Source organism: Dicentrarchus labrax, unplaced genomic scaffold (genome assembly GCF_905237075.1).
Source record: "Dicentrarchus labrax unplaced genomic scaffold, dlabrax2021, whole genome shotgun sequence".
Lineage (NCBI taxonomy): Eukaryota > Metazoa > Chordata > Actinopteri > Moronidae > Dicentrarchus > Dicentrarchus labrax.
The window spans coordinates 9,205,646-9,230,634 of record NW_026136707.1 but is presented as its reverse complement, the minus strand read 5'-3'; the positions used below and the strand labels follow the sequence as shown (position 1 = coordinate 9,230,634).

General features: G+C 41.0%; 1 protein-coding gene across 4 annotated transcripts; it reads left to right on the top strand.

Annotated features, from left to right (window-relative positions):
* The first annotated feature begins 393 nt into the window (after window positions 1-393).
* On the top strand, window positions 394-12,988 carry dedd1 (death effector domain-containing 1). Of its 4 annotated transcripts, XM_051406138.1 has the most exons (7): window positions 394-496; window positions 841-1,006; window positions 1,494-2,001; window positions 2,167-2,295; window positions 3,133-3,276; window positions 10,955-11,341; window positions 11,664-12,988. In XM_051406138.1, the coding sequence occupies exons 3-7, from the start codon at window positions 1,527-1,529 to the stop codon at window positions 11,675-11,677; spliced, it is 1,149 nt and encodes a 382-aa protein (XP_051262098.1). In that variant the 5' UTR covers window positions 394-496; window positions 841-1,006; window positions 1,494-1,526; the 3' UTR covers window positions 11,678-12,988. The 4 variants fall into 4 exon arrangements, with proteins under 4 accessions (XP_051262098.1, XP_051262097.1, XP_051262095.1 ...); XM_051406137.1 differs by having other exon boundaries at window positions 2,176-2,295; window positions 10,955-12,988; XM_051406135.1 differs by having other exon boundaries at window positions 10,955-12,988.
* Window positions 12,989-24,989: the final 12,001 nt, after the last annotated feature.

The window sequence follows — 24,989 nt, the reverse complement described above, 5'->3', positions numbered from 1 at the left end:
CTGATTAGGTTACAGCAGGAGGTAGTGGCATGGTATACAATCTAAAAATTACACAGGGCACTTATACAGCAGTGATTTAGCAGAATATAGGCTAGACGTGGCTATAAAGATAAAGTACAGGGGCATGTAGGAAATAATATATTTGTTTGTTTTTAAGATATTTGGGTTTATGTTGTCCACACTTCCCAGTGGCAGTGATAGTAGAGTGGAAGGAAGAAAGGACAGTGCTGCATTTTACTTTATTTTTTCTGCGATACAGCTGAGACAATAGAATCAAAACAAACCGACTTGAGATCAGCTGTATTATTTTCTGCTCCACTGACTGGTGGAGATGATCTGACCGCAGATCAGCTGAACTATAACGTGACCGGGCGTCATCGAACAGACGGAGGGCTGTGATTGGTCAGCTTGTGTATGTTGTTGTGTAGCTGTCAGTACTGCACGGTGCTGTGGGAGTTTGCACACAACGCCAATAGCTGGGAACGCGAGTTGTCAGGTACATTAAACGTTTAAATATCGCTCTGAACATGCATTTGACACTTAATTAACGTTATATAGCAGTTTGTTGTCAAGGTAATTCAGTGCCTGTCTTTATAAAGGCCCGTCTATGGCTAACGTCAGCGAGTAACGTTAATATCCGTTAATGTCTGTTATCGAAAATACACGACACATTTCTGTTCATAGTGAGCGGAATATCTATACTAGGTGTCGTATTACTCCAAGTTGTGCATTGTTTTTTTCATTTAAATGTGGGTATTTATAGCTAAACAGCAGTTTGAAGAGCGATGGGTTTTTTTTTTTTTTTTTTACGCTTGTTGTTTTTTTTTTTTTGCCCCTCAGAGATACGTGATTACGTAACGTGCCAATAGGGTAATTTGCTCCACCGGTTGCTGCTGGACATCTGAGAAACGCCTACTCTCTTTGGTTTTTGAAACGACGACAACATAACACGTTCACGCCTTGTACTACATGTTGGAAGACAACGTCGAGCTGACACCGAAAATAGGTAATTTAATTCTGCTGAGCTTGCTAAAAACAGGGCCTTGAAAACACGGTAGACTGGAGAGGGAACGTCGCTACGTTACGTTAACGCGGAAATGTTAGGAGGGCATCAACCACAGCTACATTATGTTGTAAAGCACAGACGGCTTGCTGTTGGGTTTAGTTTTTTCCCCCTGCTAATTGTCGAGTTGTGTAAAAGTTTTTAAAGGAATTTAACTGTTAAACATACGGATTATAATTTAGTTGAGTTCACACGGTGGCAGGAAATTATGGTCAAACCTGTGTTAAATAAGGAGATTCTCAGCAGGGACTAATCAAAAACAATTTAAGTTAATTTACTGAAAATGCACTAGAGTACAGCGTAGTTTTATTCATATTGGTGGTTGAATGCCTTGATGCTGAGCAAGTAGACAACAGTAGAGCCCTATGCTGTTATTTCCTAACTTAAATGTCTGTTTAATATGCTGTTTATTTTTTTTAATTCTAAATAGGTGGGAAGGTGGAGAGGGGCTATAGGCAGACCCATGGCTTCAGTGCACCACCCAGGGTACCCACTCCGGGACTCACTTTACTGGGATGAAACAGAGTGCCTGAACTACTATGGGATGTTGTCTCTCCATGAGGTCTTTGACATAGTTGGTTCTCAGCTGACAGAGACAGACATTGAGGTGTTGTCATTCCTTCTGAATGAAACCTGTCCTGCACCACACCCTCTTGATCCAAAGGGTTGGACAGTTGAGCCCTGTGTGGGGGATCCAGATGACTTGGGCGTGTCCCCGAGTCCTGAGCTGCTAAAGGCCTGGATGCGGTTAAAGCCTCAGAGCTCTCAGCGTCCCTTAGTGGCCTCATGTAAGCCCACCAGTGGCCTTGAGCTGTTATTAGAGCTGGAGAAGCGAGGATACCTCGGTGATGGCAAACTGGAGCCACTGCTGCAACTACTGAGAGTCCTCACTCGTCATGACCTGCTGCCTTTAGTGTCCCACAAGAAAAGGAGGACAGGTGAGGATGAATCACGGGGTGTTCATGATAAGATTTTGAGATTATGTTGAGTGCTTGGCTGTTGCCTTTCTCTACAGTGGCCTGCGAGAACTTGTCAGCCATTACAGCTCTCCCATCTTAATAGCCATAGCTCAATGATTACTAATAGTTTTTTATGTTTTTCAGTATCTCCAGAGAGAATTGAGCAGAGTTATGCAATAGAGAACAGAGAGTTGGTGTGCACCTCTGGAATGCGCCACAGCTGGGGACAGACAGAAATACCTCTTCCATCTTTCACACAGCAATTGAGAACTGGTAAGTGCACTGTAATATAGTATTTAACTCACTGGAAGTGTTTCCACAAAACGTTTTGTCAGTCAAGGATGCAGATTGTCCGAAGTCAGTGTTTATCATTCTCTACAGCATTTAACATATTTACATTATACTTAATCTCAGGAACTATTTTCTGGTAAAGAGGCACTGGCATCCTTTTTGGGAAGTCGTGTTTGTTCCATCCTTCTGTTAGCTAGGAAAGTGCATGTACATTGTTTAAAGTCCCCCTCCACTCAGAAATGCATTTTTCTTCTTGTTCCTACAGTTTGTACAGATTAGTGTATAGAGTTTGACACTTGAAGGATGTTTTCTCATTAATCTGCTGAAAGTGGAAAGTTTCTCTGTGCTCACTTAAAATCTGATTTTAACTATTTGTGATGGAGAAAATAGTGTGCAAGTCAATCCCGGTCCAATTTGCATCTTATACAAATGTGATGTACAAACGTGAAGCCACCAGTGCACATACAGTATACTACAGTGAAGTAGGAGACATCTTGTGTTAAGCAGGAAACCTTTATAAATGAACAAAATTAGCATTTCACACAGAAGATTCTGGAAGATTTAACGAGGTAAAAGTGATTAAATAAAATGTGATTATATAATCAAATGTAAATTTGATTCCTTGTTATCATATGCTTGTGGTGAACCCTCCATAGGGAAATTAGGTTTTTATCAGGTACCAGTAGAAAAAGATAAACATGGAGCAATTACCAGAAATGGGACAAGAACAGAATTAAAACAGGACAATAGCAATCCCACACAAAGAAACTCCATCTATGCCCTTATCTTATTGTCCTAATTCCATGCATGTCCTTTCAGGTATTTACCCTCCTATGCCTGGGCCATCTCCTAGGAGGAGGAGGAAGAAGAAGAAGGGAAATGGCTGGAGCCGGAAGCCCAAGAAAACCAGCAGACAGGGCCAGCCACTGCCTCCACCACGACCACCACATAAAGTTTCCTGCAGTAAGTCCAGCTCCGGCATTCTTAACCTGTCTCGCTTTTAGCTTTTCATCTCTCGCCCCACCATTTTCTCTTGCAGATAATTTCCCCATCGTATAAGCTCCAATTTTATTTTCAGTCTATCTCTGTATCTTCTTCTGCATCACCGCATTTTGTCTTTTGTCTCCTTAATTCTGATGTTGTTTGTCTAGGCAAAACCTTATCTTTGGTTAAGGAGTTTGCATACCAAGTCTTAATTTTAGATTTCTTGGATTTTCAATTTTTTCAAACCTTCATCCCAAAAAAATCTTGAGCCACAGAAACCTTGTGTGTCTGGTGTCTTTTTAACTCCTTGTGAAATTCACATTACAAAGCAATGATTATGTAAACTGTGTTAATTCACTCTCTTTTCTGTGGACTATCAAACAAGTTCTTACTTTGAGAGTGCACACACAGCAAGGTGCAGATCCATGTGAGCTTCGATGTAAACCAATCAATATTAAAACATGTTGCATAACTCTTCAGGCAAGATAGCCTGTTAAAAATCACAGCTCCTCAGAATCACCTTTGCCAAGTGTTACATTAAAAATATATTTTTTTAATTTCTGCCGCATTCACTGAAAATTCCTGACCACATTAGAACCTGTCTCATGGCACCAGAAAGTCAAAACTTCATTCACTGTCTGTGCAGCAGATGAATTAAAGAAATTAAAGGGATCTGTCTGAATTACAACTTCAGCAAAAAATGGTTCACAACAATTGATTCAAAAATAATTGCTTGCACTTCCCTTTCAGTCGACTGGCATTACTTAAACTGTTTTTTTATTGTCACGCTCTGACTACGTTTAGACGTACAATATCTCCTTAACTGTCTTAATTAAACATGCAACATCAGGGAGAATGTGTTGCCCTATCCATTTCTCTATCTGGCCCTTTACATTCTTGTCTCCTCATTTCACCTTTTAACCCATTGGACCATGTTCAGCTGCTGCTGTTGATAAGCGCACAGACTGGTAGGTTCTCTCCTATCCATTTGTCTACTCTATGTGAAGGAAGTTGTCCGGTCATCACTAGATACAGCCCTTTTTCTGCTTTATTATCAAGCTTAATGCAAAGTTGCCACGAGTCCACTGTCAAACCTCACATTTCTTCCTGAAAATTTATTTGAGCAGTTGTTCTGAACAATCTAACTCCACTGGAAAGCTGCACTATGTAATCCATTATCAGTGTCCTCTTCCACGTTTCAACTATTGCCTGCCTTTCAATCAGTCAATGCTAGTTTCTCTCAGCACAATAAGCTTGAGATAGCACTAACATCAGTTGCCCTTTGTGTAATGTTTGCTTAGTCATTCATGCAGACCTTCTCCAACGTTTCTTTTGAACGTCCATCGTTGCCTGTCAGAAATACTTATTACAACAAAGGACTGATGATTCTGACTCGACTAAAAAAGATAAAAAGAAAAATCATCTAGCAATAAAGACAGCATTTCTTAGCTATTCAGCATGAGTGATGTGCCTGTGACTATAAACATGTTGCTGTCTTGACTCCACATTTGATTCCACCAGGTTGACTCAGGACTGTGACTCAGATCGAGTAACCTAAGACACAATGGATCATGGAGACAGAGGGGGAGACTGAGGAACAAAACAAAAAAGTCTGTCACTCCACTCAGTCCATACAAACTGCAGTGTGCGTGATCAACTCAGTCATGCACTCTCTCACAAGTCTGGGCCGATGCCTAAGGTAAAAGAGGCTCTCCCCCTTGTTACAACAGGGGTTGGTGCAGCCACTTTGCTCTGTATTCGATAATTGTGTATCATAATGTAGCTGCCCCCTACCCTATCCCTCCCCAGAAAACGTAATTTACTCTTAAAAAAAAAAGTCATCCTGTAATGTTCTTTAGTGTTGTGCACTGTGGCTGAGAAAATATTCTGTTTGAGATTCCTTATTTATCTATTTCTGACAAGGGTTGTTGGTGTCAGTGTTTCACAGAACTGAGTCCTCAGCAGTAAGCCTCAAATATTTTCAAAAAGTTTGCAGCTGATGTTTAAGGCAAACCTGCCAAAGCAACCAAGATCTCTGGATTGATCTCACTAAAACCATAGTAATGGGCATATATGTAGAGAAACAGAATTTTAAAAATGATATTCTATGTGGATAATAACCCTGGTCAACTTAACACATTTTCACAAACATGGCCAAAAAAAACCTGTTTTTATGTCTTGGCTGTCTGTGTCATGATTACACAGTACAGGTGTTGACACATGTTTCTGTTCATTTTGGCGGACCACTAGATGTCTATAAAGTAATTTGATAAAAGTGCAGCAATAATTGTCAGCCTTTTGTTTACCCAGTTAGCATTTGAGACCCTAGATCAAAACACTTTTATAGTTGTGCAGTTATATGACAATAGAAACACAAAAGTTAATGACATTATTTGCATTGTGTTGTATACCAAATTGATAGAGAAAATAAGTTATCTTAATATGTCTGATGTTACAGAACACTGGCTAATTTAACATTGCTGATAGTAATGGGAACTGATCTTTACCCGCCAGGTTAAGGGACTCTCTAGACTTAAACTGAGAAGCTAAGTGCTAAACTGTGCAAATGCTAGTAGACTCACTGTGACCTAGAGGGTGCAAGTTCTGTTAAATGAGATTGTACGAAATACAAACATTGGTGGTGAAATTAAAGATGAAGTCAGCATAAGCATTGGCTGTACTCAAAATCTTTTTCAGAAATAAAAGATTAGGAACATTATTCAGAACTGGTCCTGATACAGTTTACTGCAACAAAAAGCTCAAAGTTAATGGTATATTTCTTCTGTAAATCAAACACAGAGACAGCAAACTGTTGATTTTGTCTAGTTGAAGGTTATCTGTGATTAAGGTTTGAATTAGCTTTAGACAAAACAGAAATCAGTTGGGCATGTTTGTGAAAGTGGCACTTTCCACTGCCTGTGGGGAAACTTTTTTGGCACAATCATTTTTCCTCACACTATCTTCATTACAAGTGGTTGTAAACATTTGCCTTAAATCATATTGGCGAACTAAAACTTCACTTAAGCCAGCTCTGGAGTTGTATAAGTACTAATTTGGAAAATCATCCTTTCATAAGGACTGGCCGTGTATTCTATTTCTGAGAATCTAAAATGGCTGCCAACAGACGGTGGTTAAAAAATGCCAGTGTAACCTTTATTCAAGCAGTTCTGAGGAAAATAACCCAACAGTGCTCTGCTGAAGGAAGCTCCTGCTGTATCTTATCTCTGTGCCCTGTGTGAGCCTTGGGTGTGCGTTTGTCAAGAGGGAGCAGAGATAGATAGGGCAGTTCAGTCCAATGCTGGCCCCTAGCATTTAAACAGACCTCAAATACTCTTTCTTGTCATGATTCATCTCTCAGATCATTTTCAGTGAAGTGTCTCAATTACATTCTGACAATGACAACTGCTGTTACAAATGCCCATAAGGTGTTTGTACCTTCAGCTCAGTAGTGGTTTGTGCTATCTAAATGGGGTGCTTGCAATGGCCCTTTCTTGCTTTAATGCACATATCTGATTAATGTTACGGTTGGAGCTTAAATAATGGGTAGGTGAAGGTGAGGGTAAGGGGATTGGTCAAGGTAAGAGTAGTCCCAAGCATCCCACTTAGACACTACCATGTAATATTGTAGAGCTACAGTAAAGGCATTTCTGAGCTGATTAACTTGTCAATACCAACCATTGCCTTGACTCAAACCTCATTACAACTAGGAAGAAGTGAGTGCTGTGCCATGCCTGCTTGATGTTGAAAAACAACCGAGTCGACAGATATCCAACCCACTTGTGCTTGTCTCTTTCTCTCTTTCTCTCCTTTCTCTGTGTTCGCAGTTCTAAACAGACCAACCTGTGTGTCAGGAAAACAGTATCCTTACACACAATGAGAGGGAGAGAACGAACACTAAATGCTCAAACTACGCAAAATGGTACAGAGAGTGATTTTTGTCTATGGGGAAAAGAGAGAGTTCTGTCTGCCCGTCTCTCAATACTCCCCTAACTCTCCACTCTCTTGGTCAGTCATTCAGCAGAAAAACGGATCGATAAAGAGTTGAAGCTCTCCGTGCCAAGTGACTCCTCGTAAATGGGTACTTAAACTTTTTTTTTTCTCTTTTTTTTTTCTTTTTGGTGAGGTGAGATGGAGGAAGCCAAACGGGTTTGGAGTTTAAAGTGAGAAAATGAAAGCTGTGCTTCCTAATGTCCTGTCTAAGTGGATGTCTCTGTGTCTGATGAAGCGTGAAGTGCTCTGTAACCCTAACAAAATGACTATCATTGTGTTCCTGTGGTTTTAAATGGCCTTCTCCTCAGTGCCCCTATCTCTACCTCCATCCAGCTCAGTATGAAATGGGGAGGCAGAAATGGAGGCCATCCATAAATACAGTAATTGCATGAAGGGCAGCTGTTTATCATAGCCACAGCCCTCACACAGTGTAATGATCCAAAGGTTGAACTGTTAACTGCACTTTGACTTAATATTTCACTGAGTCCATACTGAATATTAGAGTGCAAAAAGTTAGGTAATATCTCTTTTAGATTGATGCCCTATTTGACATTTTGTGATAAATCAGAATACTGAAATGCTTAAACGCATCCTGTCACTGCTGATTTGTCAGTATGCTTGCAAGGATGTTCTACAACAAAATGCTTTCAACCATCCCACCTTGAATTTTTTTTTATGTTTTATTGTTTTGCAACATTTAATCACAGTGGATATGTTATTGATACTGATTAATCTGTGTCACAGATGCAGACTGCAGCAGGGTTTTTCCTCCAGGATTTCTCTGTATTTTGCTGTATTCAGTTTACCCTCTACCATCGCAAGCAAAACAGAATTTTGCAGAAAAGCATCCCCATAGCACCACCACTTTATAGAGGGGTTAGTATATTTCTGTTGGTGAGAAGTGATTGGCTTGTGCCAAACATACGGGACAAAATGTCTAAACATAAAGCTGCCTTTGACTGATATCATAATTGTTATTTCAGTACTAGCTACTAGCTATAGCTCCCTTTGTGGCCTTCACTTGAACTCAGTATTCAAGTGTGGCATGCTGTAGGCAGATTAAGCATATTTTTTCAAGATTGATTATACTTTACTGAGGGGTATTTCTGAATTGAAACATTTTTGTACCCTCCCCTAACCTACACTTTTGAATGAACGATCAGAAACCATTTGTTTGTAGCATATATAATGTTCACCTTCATGAAGCAATTTTTGCCATGAAATAGATTTACCAGCTGTCAACAGTCCACTGTTAATGTTGTAAAGCCATAAAACATGAAAAAATGCAAATGAATACTTCATATTGGCACTTTACGTTCTCTGAAGACAGTCATGATCTGTGGTATGAAAAGGTTTTTCTAACCATAATGTATAAAACTTGTTTCTGTATGTATTATCAATGGATTGCTCGGAAGAAAAAATATTAGACTAATATCAGTTATTTAAGACATTGTAATAAAGACAGCGTTTAATAATTTGTTAAATTACAATCAAATGTCTTAATCTTGTAAAATGTCAGTATTTCATATTCTTGTACCGTAAAGCCTTCATAAAGAAAACATTTTGCCTTCATTTTGTTGTGTGAGCAAACAAAATTGTAAACTGAATGATCTCTGTCTGCAAGTGGGTTTTCAGTTGGATCTAATTTCCAACCCTGCATATTTTAAATGCCTAAACCTTATTGATTAAGTGTCCCCTTTGATCCAGTCCTCTGTTTTTATAGTAATCTAATTACAGCCTTATGAAGCATTAATGCAAAAGCCAGTGTTTGGTTATTGCTCTCCCACAAATGTTAAGACATGCAAAATCAATGCCTTAATTCAACATTTGCATTTCTAATGTTGGCATTTTCCAAACTTTATCCCTGTGGAGTCTTGCGCCATTCCCCATAGCCCCAAACAAAATGTGAAAGAGGAGGGGATAAACATGAGTCTGGAGTTGAAACATTTATCAGTGGACTCATAGCTACTGTATAGTTAACCAGGTAGAGACCTTGATAAATGTTCAAGTTGGGTCCTTGGTGCTCTCTTGTAATGATTGACCTTGACATGTGTTCCAAGTCAGGTCCTTGGTGCTCTCTTGTAATGATTCTGTGCCTTAACTGAGACTCCAGTCTTTTTCTTCCCATCAGAGTCATAAGTATGAGCTTTACACACATAACTCTGGGTCTGAGTGATGTGAAGGCATATGCTCTTATGTGCCAGTATTCTTCTTACTCCTCCAAAATAAATGTTTCAGTTTACTCTAATATTCAAAGGCATACATTGTTTTGTGCCCTTATAAAGATTTCACCTTTTTAAAATTTTAATGGAGAGCAGCAAAGAGGGTTTTTGTTGGCCTGGGTTCTGCATACCTAGAGATGCAATTATGGCTTTAAAACTACTTGGAAAAAGATTTCTACACACCTTTTGCAATGAGACATTGATGAGAATGTTTCTAGTGAAATGGATGTCATTGGTAGTGAATACTGTTTACCTCTGCTAAAGGGGTTTGAGTGGGAGAGATGGGTTTTTGTTGCAGCAAAAGTCGTCAGCCGCTGGTTTCCGCTTGAAGCTCTGGAATAATGACATGGTGGACGATCTCAGCCGTGCTCTTGCTCAGTACAGTATGTATCCTCTGATCTTTCTCGCTGTGCTGTTGCATGACCGCCAATCCTGTTACTGCGGAACTCCAGCATCTGTTCTCAGCATTAAACATGTTGATCAAACTGAATCTAATGTTTTTAAACACCGGGCTGGAACCAAATGCCACTCTAGGGCTTGACACTGCTAAATTGCTTTTATTTCTACCGCCACAATATTTGCTCATGGTGTCAAGTTAATTTGAATATATTAGTTACATGAATTCTATAGCCATGACTCATGTAGACCATGCAGGGCATCGTACTGAAAATTGTCATGCATTAGTTTCTTTTTCATCACTGGCAGTCATCTAGTTAACAGTCGACATTAATACTTAAAATTATGGAATTGCCTGGGAAGAACTACACTACTGGTTCAGTTGCAGAGTGTTTCTCTCGATGCTCCAAAATGTCAAATTACTTTTTTTTTTTTTTTTTTTTTTTTTAATCAAAACAAACTGAAGAGGTTGGAACCGTATTTAGCACAAAACATGCACACAGTCTGGTTGGTCCAGCTCCAGTTCCCCACATAATTATCAGTGTGCTCTGCCCTGCTGCACCATTATATTCCTCTTTTGTCTGGCTTTTATCAAGAGAAATATCTCCTCCTACTTGAAGTATTTCAGTGTACAATTTCCTGTCCAGTTAGTAGTCAGCCTACTGGGCCACTTTCTTCTTTTGGGAACTCTTGTGCTCTTAACGCGCCCCCCACCCCCCACCCCCCCTTTTTTTTTTTTAAATCCCCGCTTCATGTAATGCTCTAACGTGGATAACCTAAATGAGCTTTCTGTTAATGATTTTGTCTCTGTTTCTCTTCCCTTTGTTTTGACTTCATGACCCCTCCCTTTCTCTCTTTTATGTCGGCCTCTCCAATTTGGCTGTTCACTCCTCTTTCCATAACATTTCCTCCTTTTTCCTCACTCTTCACTTCTGTCTTTGTTTTTCTCTCTCTTTCCTCTTTTCCTCACTTTATTATTCACTTTCTTCACCACTCTGTCACCCTTATTATTTTCCACCACTGCTTCCTCCTCTCTCTTCCATTATCAGATATCCGCCTGCGTGTCCGAGCCGAATACCTGGAGCACGATTCGGCACTCCGTAACGGCGTCTCCTCGGACAAACGGCAGCCCCTGGAGCGGCAGTTTGAGTTGTTCAGCCAAGCCAACTCGCTGCTTCGTGCCAGAGACCTGGGTTCCATCGTCTGCGACATCAAGTTCACAGAGCTGGACAACCTCGAGGCCTTCTGGAGTGACTACCTGAGTGGAGATCTGCTGGAGGCCCTGAAGGGAGTCTTCATCACTGACTCTCTGAGGATGGCAGCAGGCACGGAGGGCGTCCGCCTGCTGATCAGCGTAGACCAGGATGACTACGAGGAGGGTCGAAGACTGCTCTCAGTCTTTGGCTGTAGGAGGAGAATGCTGTCATCTAGTTATGGTGGGCGCACAGAGACTCACTGGGCTGTATAGGCTGATAAGACTCTTTAGGGTGTATTATAATAACTTTGAAGAATTGGAATAGTAGCTTTTGATAGTTGTGAGTGCAGGTGAAGTTTGAAGCATTTTTAAGGCCTCCTTTTGTAGTCGCAATCCATGTGGAAGCCACTAGATGGCAGCACTTACTATCTGTTGTTTGTGTTCATAACAGGCCTTACATTTTCAGAATTGTCAGTTTTTGGTTGAAACATTACCATTATTTGTGAAAAAAAAATGAAGAATAATAATGGATCAATGTGCTTTCCCTTTGGATTCATGCACAGGTGCTACTTTGTAAGACACCAGGATGAAACAGGATGTATCAAGATTTTTCTTCTTTGACTCAGTTAGGACAGGAGCAAGCAAACCTGAGCCACAAGATCAAGTGGTAAGCTCGCCATAACATTATCAATCTTTAATAAATAAAGTTAAGACAACTGGGCAGCAACAAATTGTAAAATACCACTAATTATAGTGTTGACACATTCACATCCTCATGGTCAAGGTTGAGACTAGATATACAGACATACAGACATACATATATACAGAAGGAATAGGCAACAATCAAACCAAACACCTAATCAAGCATTTATTGAACATTTTGACAAAATGTATGCGTAGACAGTGGGCATTCAGTTTCCAGCATGTCTCAAATACAACCAGACCACTATTCCCAATAATGGTTTACCGTTAGTCGCTTGGTTTTCATTGACATGTTGGACTTATGAATTATGAAAACGCTAACTGGAACCTTACAACTAATTTCAATGACAAGGAAAGTTTCTGATCTTTCAAAATGTGTGAAAGACTTGTGTGAGGAAAAGTGGGTTGCTCTCAGTACAGATTGACCTTTGTGTCTAACTTTGAAGAACCTAGTCCACCCATACACATCTAGATAACAAACACTGGGATTCTCAGCCCTGTGTACCTCGATAACCCGACTTGTGATTGCCGTGGTCAGTGGATACGGCAGTTGCCAGTAGATGACAGTGGTGATTAGGGCTAGGCCTCAGCAGACCATGGAAGATTCATCATCCCAGCCTTGTCAACAGCAACCCGGATAATGCAATGGTGGCTTGTGTCCGGGCTTCTAGCTAGGCCTCAGCAAGTGCTTCTCTCAGCAAGTAAAGCACAGGACACTGCGTCGGTCAATAGAAGTGATGTTGGGGAGATCAAAATCAAAAGTGCACATCCCAGCTCCACTCAGCCCTGCTATGTAGGCCCAGTAGAGTGGCTCACGGACAGCTGTCTACTCACCCTGCTGGAACTAATGCCTGGACTTCACTCATAGAAGACGATCAATAAGGCCCCTCCTCTAAGTCCCTTCATACAGGCACGACTTAAGCAGGCAGGCTTGCTACTGTCTGAAGTGCAGGACTCTGCAGGGCCAGGCATAGGGGAAGAGACAATGGACATACTTTCATGTTTACTTATGTGTGTCTTTGATAAATAATTTTGTTGATATATGATTGTATTGTTCATATAAATAACTAAATCAGGGGAACATTTTTGTTAAAGAAAATTTGCGTTTGCTATGGCAATTCTTTTTGTGAAATCTTTATAAATTAGACATTATTTCTGGTGAATAATAAAGGTTTGATGGCCTAAATCTCTTTTTGCACATTGTTTTCTACTTTTCCAAGATTTACAAAGCAACAATTGTTGTTTCAATAACTACAATTGATACAATCTTTGCTGCCAATGTTGTGCAAGAGAAGAATATTCTGGAAACACACAGATGTGTTCAAAGATTAAATTTGCCTAAAAAATATCACTCAAGCACCAACGATCTCCATATCAAATAGGAAACAACATTGTATAGACAAGCTTTAACTGTACTGTGCACCTAAAGTACATTCAAAAACATTTATAACCAAGCAGGCAGCCTAATACGTGTTTATAAATAAATTTTAGGTTTTGAAGATTGTACAGTTTGAAAATTACATATGGCATGAAAGAACTTAAATTAATGTTTTTCACTTGTTTTGCCTGTAGAAAGTTTAGAAAATTCTCCTTTTTTCACATCTAACTGAAACATCTTCCACCCAGCACCAGTTTTCATCTTCTGAAAGCTCACCGTCTTATCTTGAATCTCTTTGTCTCACATTTTGTTACAGTGCTTGTTTTTGTTATTTCTCTGTTGTCTGAATTGTCATTTTTCCCAGTCCTCCACCCTCCGTACCTGTATTAGTGGGAGTGTGCCCTCTCCCTGCCCCCAAATGGTCTGAAGAGGTCCATCGAATGCAGGTCACTGTGGATCAGATCCTTAATTATTTCTCCTTGCTCTAAGCTGTCAGCATGATGAAACCCAAGAACGGTGTGTGCTTCGAACATCTTATCAAACTACCCACCCTTGTGCTATATTTTCTTCCTTGTACCATTCACTTGCTTGAAGGCCCAGCAATTACAGTGGACGCAGTGACACAGCACTGTTGTTTTGCGTGTTGAGTCACATGATTTGATTTTCACCTTTTTTATTAGAAAATGTGTCTTTGCTTTTGATCAATTTCAATTGCAAACGCTAAAAATATTTTTGCATACAATATTTAATATATTTTCAGTTAAGATCATTATTTATGAAAATGTTATTTACCTACATTTTAGACAAACTGAACATTTTAAAACCGTAGTTATAATTTGCACTTTTAACTGCCATTAGTATCCACAAAAAACAGATTGAAACACCTTAAACTCTACCAAGATTATGGTCCTGACGTTGGGAGGAATCCTTAACAAAACCAAACTGACTAACTGCATATAAAACCTTTATTAACTCCTATTTCATTGCTGTCTCTGAGGTATTAAATTGATTTTAAAGTGCTTCATATTTTTTTTCCCTTTCAAATACAGCCATAGCCTTGTTCTAGGTTACATTGCCAACATCCTTAAAGATTCCAGTCCTCTTCTAGACTTAAGATTGTGTGCTTCTCTTTCAGCTTTCGAAAGAAAATTGAGGCAGTGCTTTTCTGTATGACATACTTTTCATTCATGTAGCTCTGTAGTACAAAGATTAGGACAAACTCCTCTGTTCGTGAAGGTCAAACATAAATAAGAAGGATTTTATTCATTGTCATACTTGTTTACTTTCAGGATAAAGAGAAAAATAATTTTGAGGGTGCAAAATTAATATTTATATTAAGGAAAAGCATAGATTAGTCAGTAAGATTGATTTACTGTAACATTAAGAAATGTGAATTTGTTATAGGCTCATGTATTTGTTCTTTATGATAGTGAGTGGGGTCTTTCTCTTTATCACTGGGCCTCCTTGGACATAATTAAGTCCTCTGATGTAGACCAACACGGTCCTCCAGCACATTAATAAATAATGTAAATGTTGGCTAAAGGGCACTTTAAAGAGTCACATCCTTTCACTCGGAAATCTAAGCAAGCCCCCTGTACCGGCACTGTGACGTGTTTGAGGTAATCTGTGATTCAAGGTTAAGGTCATTCAGAATAGTGATTTGTTTTGTTAGAGATTTAGACTTTTAAGTACCTTAAGAAAACACAGGCAGCATGTTAGATAATGACACTCTTTAATTCAATCGTCCATCTGCTTAGATTATTTATAAATTGGATTTAGCCTATTCACTTACAAACTAAACTGATGCACATGACTCTAACTTGTTTTTCCCCCTGCGGCCCGGGTGTTCAGAAACACTTCAAATGATTTTTCTAAGTAGGTTGTAATGGCATTTTAGATGAAACGACACAGGGTAAAAAAAAAACTAAATTTATTGTAAAAGTTAATAATTCATCTCTCATATTATATTTATCATCAAAGCTAAATGAATTGGAATCTTTATTGACATTTCAGGGCCCTTTCTGGTCGACTCTGTTCTGCTATCAGATCTCTTTGATGTCTTCTTTGTTTTAAATATTTAGTGCACTGTTACTTCCTTGTCACTTGCTGGCTTAAAGACACCACCATTATGAGGTCAGTTAAGAGCACTCTCACCACACCCGATCTTTAAAAATCCTGCCAAGTGTACAAATGAGGTTTTATTATTGACTTGTCATCATGGAGAACAGTAAGCGGGAAAAACCCTCAGGGAAAAACCTGATGGGGCCGTTTCTACCCTGTTCAGAGTATACCTTGTTTGATGGCCAGAGAAACTGCCCCAGGCCTGCCTTGGGGAATACTGAGATTTTTGAAAGCACAGTTCTCGCCACACCCAGCCTTAAAGCACGACCAGCGATGTGATGCCCTCAGGGAGACCCAGGCACTCTGTTTAAGAAGTCGGCAAAACTATAGAGATCGAACTCAGAGGATTCTGCCATGTTCCTCCTCTGAACAGTGACTCCCTTTCGGATGACCCTGCCACGATGAGAGATTTGTTTGTCAAAGAAATTGGGGCGCATATCTGGAGCGCTCAGGAACATTATGCTCACAAATATCCAAGGACAAGACAGAGGCAGAGCGCCATCAACAAGTCCCACTCTTCTTTCCGTCAGGCTGCCCTCTCTCAGAGGAATCCGATCTCTGAAGGTCTTCACTGAGGTGTCTCCATCAGGCAACAAAACCGCTTGAACAACTAGACTGTTATATCCTGGACCCAGCTCTACACTACAGCTTAAACCCTCTTATTATATCTTGCTGTAAAACTGCAAAACATAAAGAAAAGCTGAGGCTACTGCACTAGTTGGTATGGCTATCACTGACTGACTGACTGAGCACCAGCAGTAGCTGAAATCTGACTTTATGATACTGTTACAATTATGATATCTTATCCTCATGATACACTATCTCCCTGCTCTCTCTGAGGTTTTGCTCCTTGGCTAGCCAGCTCTCCTCTTTACACCTGTTGCTGTATAATGGTGGATAGTGTTGTCACTGTAGATGTTTAAGCTACTGCTGCAGTCCATGTAGCAAACATAGCTGTGATTTTTGCATTTTTGGTGGTATCCACATCTAGATTATAGATTTTTTTGGCCCTCTCTTTCGTTTTTGCTTTTCCATCCGGACAATTGAAAAAGACGCCCTCTTTTATCCACAGATGTTTGGCTCTGAGCCACAGTATCTGACACAAGAGACGGAGAGGACAGAGGGAGAGGGGTGGGGCTAGCCCAGTAAGAGATGTGATAGGGCCGGCATAGTGTCATTATAGCTGCCCCTGCTCACGTCTGTCCGTTAAGACTACAGCCAGCAGCCAGTTAGCTTAGCTTAGGACAAAGACTGGAAACATCAGGAAACAGCTAGCCTGGTTATTTCTGAAGATTAAATCCGTCTACCAGCACCTCTGAAGCGAACTAAGAACACACTAGACTTTTATATAAGCTCTTTATTTAACTCATACAAAAACCAAAGTGTAAGGATGACAATTTGTGGTAATTGTTTGGCTGTGCACAGTGACTTCCATAATTAGTGAGCTTTAAGGGTGCTGGTAGGTGGATTATCTTCAAATAGCTGTTAACCTCTGTTTCCAATCTTTATGCTAAGCTAAAATAATCTGCTGCTGGCTCTAACTTTATACTTACAGACAGACATGTGATTGGCATCGATCCTCTCATCTAACCTTGCAAAAAAAAAAGCTTACAGTGATCAAGGTAGAACAAGCCACAGCTGAAGGGTAATTTTGTATCTGAAAGTACCGGGTTTGAGCCTGTCACCCATAGCTGACCCCAGGATCCTGCCATCTTTCGGACCAACTACTGACCCACTGAGCCCACATCACCAACGCATCACCACCGCCACAGTCACCCCTCCTCTGTAGCTTCAGCACAGCAGCTGCTTTCAGCCAATGGGCTCCCTTGATGCCTCGCTGATCTACATCCAGGTCAAGGATTCCACAGACAGGGTCATAGATCCCGTTGCTATGGTGACAGAGCTGGGGCAGGACAGTGGAAGTCTTGTGATGCAGTTGGCTGTGGACCAAACAAGCAGGGGAAGCCATGGCAAGAGAGAAACAATGATGGGGCCAACATTGCAAATAATAAACCTGTATTGTTTTTTTAATGAATCGATCAGTTTCAACATGTGTTTTCACTTTCTATTACCCGCAGTTGGGAATAACTTGGAGTCAAATATATAAAGCGGCCCTTTTTTTTTTTTTCACACAATAGCACACTGTGAACATTTGGTGAGGCGACTGTTCGGTTTATTGCCTAAAACACTTCATAGAGACATCAGAAGTGGGTTTGTGTTCCATGGTGCAAATTGTATTGGGGTGCAAAAGCTAATGTAATGCTGGGTTGTGCGGCACGACACTGGTCATCATCCTCCTGAAGACTTTATTCCACTGTCCGCAGGTGTTCTTCGCACCTCCTTGATTGGATGGAGACTCAAGTCATCTTGTGGTAGCTCAGGCCTAAATCAGTCTCCTATCGAAACGTGTCATCTAAAGCTGATAGACACTACAGCCTTCTGCTGGCCCACTGGGGCTGCCTTTATTATATGTATACCCTGCAGCATATGGTACATCTCTCTGATGGGGGAAATTCTACAGCTTTTATTGAGGACAGAAAATTAGATTAGGTGATCTTCTCGAAAGCCTTCTTCCTTGGTTTAGCTCTGCACTGTGTGTGGGTGTAGACCTAGTAGTAAGTCACAACAGATTTCAAACATGATTTTTAAAAGACAACATGTGATTCATAACAAATTTGTAATTTATAATTGTTAGGCCAGGAAATCAAAAATAAATAAATTCAATGTTAGTGGATGTATTCCTCATTCAGTTATTCAACAGACAATGTTCTGTCACACAAAATATGGAGTAACTTGCTTGATCAGGTTATGTGAGACCGGATGCATTGGTAATTCAAATACAGCATGCATACCACACTGATGTAGGAGTCAGTGTGTGTGAGCAGAAGAAACTGCAGGTTTCTCTCTGATGCTGAGCAGGAAGGACTGTGTCTTCCTATGGCCTGCAGGTGGCAGTATATAGATGAATCACCAATTTGAGGAGGCCTCATATTCAAAGCAGCAGAGCTCCTGCTGAATATCTACTGTGTCATGTCAGAAACATCTGTCATGTCATGAAAACTAGAGAACTTAAAGCAAAACCTCCTATAACACAGATTTAGATTTAAACTTGCAGAACTTTATGGTTTGTTTGTAGGCACTTAATGGCATTATTATGCAGGCCACTCGGCAGCTGGGTCACATTGGGCCCTTTAAACATCTTGCGCCACAAAGTAAAGCAGCATCATAGGCATCACACTGGCAAACTGGCATCTTTAAAAGAACCCAACAAGAGGTTTTGTGCGGTGATATTTAATCCTGGAAATGCCTCTGATTGCTAATTACCTCAGATGTGTCGATCCCCCTCCTTGCACTTCAAACGACCGACTCGCCTCGCTCCCTCCTTTCCTCTCTCATAGACATGCCTCTTTCTCCTCAGCAGCAGCACCACAGCCACCGGGTCGCCATGGAAACCGCTGAGAGACACACGTCGAGGGTGAGAGATGGAGAGAGAAAAGAGGGACAACCGAGGGACACGGAGAGAGAGAGAGAGAGAGAGAGAGAGAGAGAGAGAGAGAGAGACATGAAAGGTTAGGGTGTTGCCATATGCCCCCCAAACCTTCCCCAACCCCTCCTCACCTCTAACCCCTCCACCCCTCAGTTTAATGCTGAACCCCCAACCGCCCCACACACTGGCCCCTCTTACATGCACCTCTGCCCGCCCCCCCTCCGTACCCTATCCCCCATCTTTTTGCTCTCCATCCCTCTCTTGTCCAGACAGGCTGCTCGCATGGCGGGGATGGAGACGTTCACCGATGGAAGCACTGGTAAATTTTCCACATCCACAAAAACACACACACGCAACAACAACAAAAAAAAAAAGGAAAATGATTCTAGGGGCGGCGTGCGGGCGGCTCAGATATGCATCCTGCAGACTTAACTTCTTTTCCACCATGTGTCTTTTCACCTTTTCTCTCAGCTGTACTATACACTCCCCCCTTTCCCCATTCTCAAACTACAATCTTTCTATTCTGTGTCAATTCTGAAAGCGAAAGATTTCAGTCCACTTGCAGGGGAGCCCGACATTCCTCATGGCAGCTGTCCTGGGGAAAGGCAGTGGAGAGAGGAGAGAGGGGCTCGAGAAATATCGGTCCTAATGATTTTTTTGTGCGGGGATGGTCTTCTTTTTTATTGATTAGGGGAGAAATTAATTCACGGGGGCAACCCTCGTGTTCTGACTCTCTCACTCTCTCCCCTGCTTTCTCTCTACCTCTCTCTCTCTCTCTCTCCCCTATCCTCCCTTGCTCCTTTGCTCCGTGGACGAATAGCGTTGTGTTTTCTTGGCTGCTCTGCATGTTGTATTATCGCGGGAATATTTGATTCGGAATATGCTCCGTGTTATGCATATGCGGAAGTCACGCTGCAGCTCTGCACCTGCAATGCTTTCTTTCATCATCTGCGAATATCATGCACGTTTATTTGCCTCATATAAAAGACGTGAGTGAATGTGTGGTTGTTGTCATTGCTGCTGACTGCAGTGGGGTGTATATTATTTTATTTTATTTTGCGCGTAAAGCCGCGCACATTTGAATTCATGCACATCTGGCAGCATTGGAAGTTTGGCTTGATGGGAGAAATTGTGCAGAAATAGAGTCAGCGGTTTACAGCATTTAGACTGTATTGTTTCGTTGACTCCTCTTCAGTCGTTATCCTCTTTGTTGTTTGATTCCTAATTGTGAAAGGCCACGGCTGATTTGAGAGCTCCTTTACGCACAGGTGGGCGTGTAGGCCGGTGTGTTAATAAGCAACCTGTGTCCTAATTCGTGCATAATGTTGCCTGGAACACAACAGTTTATGGCCACATTCACCCGCGCAGTGAGGTTTTTAATCAGCGTGGTCGATATTTGCTCGTCGGTATCCCGATGCCCGCAGATAGCACAATAACACCTCAGCACGGTGAGGGCTGATGCGCCGCCGAAGGGAAATCAATGGACAGACTGAGTTAATTATGAGAAAATCAATTAAAAGGAGGGGATCTATGGGCTTTATAAGGCCGAGCGGGGAGCTCGCACCGGCAGAGGAGGAGAGAGCGGACGGTGGACACAACCCAGCCGGTGCTCCAGCCTCTCTGCATGGCCGCTGCGCTCCCGCTGTCCGCTGGCTGCCTGCACGGTGCCCGACGATCATTTAACAAACAGCTCTCCAACATCGTCTGAACCTCGAGTCGCATTGGAGATAGCTTATGATTTGGTCAGGGTGCTGATTTGATATGCGTACAATCTTGCACGCACTGATAGACGCACGCACGCACGCACGCGAAACACACACACACACACACACACACACACACACACACACACACACACACACACACACACAGAGCTCAAAGTGGGCATTGGTCCTGAATTATCACCGCTGTGGTTTGGTTCAGATGTGGCTTCCAAGCACATTTCTGCCCATTTCTGTTCGACCTTTGCGCTCCATTGAAATGACTACAATACAAGGTTATTAAGGCTCACTGGTGCCTCATCTTACCTTAACAAGCAGACCCTCACACACGTGCAACACAAAATATGTTGATTGGAAACATCTGATAAAACTGTCACAAGGCCCCGGATGTCCCAGGGTTGAATCTTTTGAATTTTGGGAGGTAAATCTAGAGGGAGGCCTATATTCAGCTGACTACGTGATCTTAAGTTTGTCTGGTAATTTGAATCTGTACATGTGCTGCTGTGAGTGTGTGTGTGTTTCGTCTCCTGGTTATGCAGATTAATGTCGTAGTGTAAGTGTGAACAGTTCAAAGGCATCATATTAAAGAGCAGTCAAACGTGTGAGGTATGAAGCACGGTGGACGTATGACTTTAAACCTCATGAGACCAGGACACACGTTTCGGTCAGCAGACCGGTTCTAGTAAAGACTGCATCTCTAAAGAAAGAAAAAGAGACTTGTTTATCTATATTTATCCATTTCCCCCATTTACATGTATTGCACGACTCTTATTTAGCAAACAATGTCTCATTAAAAGTCACCACCTTGTTGCATATTCAAAGTTGCTGCATGGAGAAACATTAGGTTGTTGGGTTTCACTTTATTCAGGAGAGAGCCATAAACTCATCTAGACCGCATCTTAATATGTAGCAATAGTAATAATAATATTTGTTTTCTTTTGTTTTATATGTCCAACCATTTTCTTAATGTGGGAAAATGTTTGATCTGATGTCTTTGCACTGATATGAAAAATATCGATAAGGTGTGTTGACTTGTAGCCTCCTCTTGATCATGCCGTATATTCATAACTCTTCATCTTTTAACCATTCAAATATTTTAATATCAATAGTATGCGTGTGAGTGTGTGTGTGTGGGTGTGTGTGTGTTTTAATTTAAAATAATCTGCGTAATTTAACAGTAAATATCATTTATTTGGTATTTGCCAAATGCCTTAAAATGTTGCTTGAAATTAAATGAAACCCCAGAATTAAAAGCGAGTTGAGTGTGAATTGTGCTGCAGATGTAACGAGAACTTTGACCACTGTTGCTTTGCATATAAAATCTAAATCTCCAAATCTCTCCGTTATTGGCTGTTTGATAGAAGCATCCATTGGACTCAAAGTCATTGACAATGTCGAGCATTTTATTTACTTCATTTCGCTTTTTAAATCGACAGTCTACGGGTGTTAATGTTTACGTTTTGTCATAGAATATGTAAATATTAATGCAGATATTTTTACATATAAATAGGCAACTTTAGACCTCTCTCTTCCGATCGGTTTCATTGTAGCCGCTCATCCTGCAGGTCTTGTTACGCTGAAATGTCTATTTATGAATGTATGCATATTATTTAAATAAAACCCCCATTACATATTTATTTTTGCATTATCGTATTTCAATCGGTATTCAGGTAAACTGACATTATAATCTGCTGTCTACAGTTTACAGGTGTTAACAATTGACAGTTTAATTTCGAAGTTATTTAAAAACCTTTGCAAGAAAGTTCAGGAATATTTCGAAACTCTTAATTCACACATTTGAATGGCGGGGCCCTTATATTTCCTCTGCTCCTTAATGTGAGTAAATCGCTTGCAGTGGTCTTATAATTTCTTCGTAAGTTGTCAAACTGTTTATTTACAGGAGTTAGTATTTAGAATTTCGCCTTCCTGCTTATAAAACACACCTGGAAGCATTGAAACTGCTTAAATTACGTTTTATCGCCTTAAAAGGCAGAAACTCGTCCGGATTTGTACATAACAGAAGAAATTAGATATTAGACCATCTTTACAATATAATGTGAGCTATTTAAAAAATATATAGGTACGGATTTTTTCATTTTTTATTTTATCGAGGCAAAATGTGAAAAGTGAAGAGGTAAAAATGATAATTTAATCGCTTCTAAATTTATCGTCACGGTAGAATAACCTACCTACAGTTTTATAAAGTTTCTATAATAATGAGCGAGTCAAATAAAATACACCGGATATTGAAATGATATTAATGAACTGATGACACCTACACATTTTGTAAAATACCGCAAGTTGACACCGATGTTTTTCTAAAATAATTCTATTTATAATTCATTGGTTTTAAAAGCAGCATGTTCAGGGAAAATTATTATTAATATTTTATAGATTTTCAAATAGGATTGATTGAGATGGTTACAATGAGAAGCTTGTATATAAGCTGGGACTGTTTCTTTCTTTGCACCCTGACACCCTGTCCTGCATCTTATCAACTTGAAGCAGACCACACAACCCACACATTCAATTTTATGGTTTATGTTAACGTCCATGCAGCCTGTCCGAAAGCGAATTTCATAAACCGTTTATTGGCTCAGTTTTGGTGTCATAAAGCGAGATCGTTCCTGTAGGCTTTGATGTAGGTTTTTCTCTATACATTTGTGTTACTGGCCACTTCCAGTCGGTATCAAGCACCACAGGCCATACAAAATTAATCCATTTTCTGCGCACGACTCCCCTCCCAAATGGTGTGGCTGCTCTCCGCGGCCCGGTGCACAATGCGGTAATGACCTGCAGGTCAAAGGTCGCTTGGCCAGTTCCTCAATTAAGGCGGAAAGATTGCAGTTGCACGATGCATCGTTTTTGTGACAAGAAGGGGCCAGCAGTATATACGGAATATATTGATGTAGGATTTGCCCGAAGAAAAAACTTTCACCCCAAAAATGACAGACAAACACATTTCAAAGTGTAATACATATGATTGCTATAATTTCTGAAAGAATCTGTCTTCTTACTGAGCATTCTTTTTTTAATAAAAGGTATTATAAATATTAGCTACATATTTATTTCTTTATATTTTAAATGTAGGTTGTGGTTGGTGTGAGCTAAGTCAATTAAATTTATTGGGTGTATTTCACAAAGAACACATTTTTAAAGACACATTGCCTCAGAGAAAGCATCAAGGATAACCAAAAAGTCAGACATATTGTCACTGTGGTGCTCGTCGTCAATAATATATTTCCTGTGAGGGTACTTTACAAAAAATAAGAGAAATTGTCAAAAATCCTTTGTTTTAGGCATTAGCTTTTCTGTTTTGTTTCTGTGTACGTGTGTGTGCAGGCTACCTTGTCTGTCTGTCCTGTGGAAGAACGTGTTTTTTCCCCCCACATAGTCATGTATCAATTGTGGTTATTGAATATAATCAATGGGCAATTCACGATCATCGCTGCATCGATTAGCTGATAAATGGTGCTTGGATTAATCATCCCAAAAGGATCCTGTGGTCGATGGCGTTGTCTTTCTTAACCTGACCACTCAACCCGCCACACAGACCGAGGCTTCACCAGCACAGACAGGACTTCAATAAGTGACAAAAGAGAAGTGATAAATTGATCAAAAATGACCACAATGAAACAGGCCTCTTGTGAGGCCACACATGTCCATTATGTGAGTGTGTCTGCGGGTTTGTGGTTGGAATACATCAAGGGCTGGGGGTCGAAGTTCAGCTTCATCCCAGACTGATGACCCTGCAGACTGACTGACCTTTGGGGGTCTAACAGCTGGGGGAAGGAGGCAGCATACTGGACCGGCCGGGGAGAAAGGACAGAATGGGGAAAAGGGGGAAAGATGGAATTAGAGGAGGTGAAATATAGGACAGAAGGGAGGAAAGTAAGAGCGAAGGGGAATCTAAAGAGGAAAATCGGCAGGGGGACAGACAGAGGTGGTTACCACAGTGGACCTTGAATGTATCCTTGTGGGTTTTGTCGATCTATTCCATTGCGATCGCCTCTGGTTTTGGTGCTTGGCTCTGGTTTGAAGCAGTGAATTAACACCTGACCCCAGCTTCTGACCCTACCCCCTTCCTCCAGCTACCCCCTCCAGATTAGCAAATATGTGCTATCTGGCCTGGACACACACCCACACACACATACACACACACACACATATATATATATATATATTCGGCAACACAGAACCACAAGCACAAATGCACACATAGCTACTTAATGTATAGAGAGTAAAAAAAGAACAATGCAGCACTTGTACAATGTCCACACAACCTTTGCACATCCCATCCTCTGTCCACCATCTAATTCCCCCGAGTGAAGCCTCAGTGTGTCACTGCTTGTCACCATAACGGTCAGTCTGTAATGACTACCTCCCCCCACACAATGACCAGGGAGGCAGACTCTCCCCCAACATGCTGACCCTCATCCATTTTACCTGGAGGACTTCGTCCAGCGTCGGCCCCACTGCC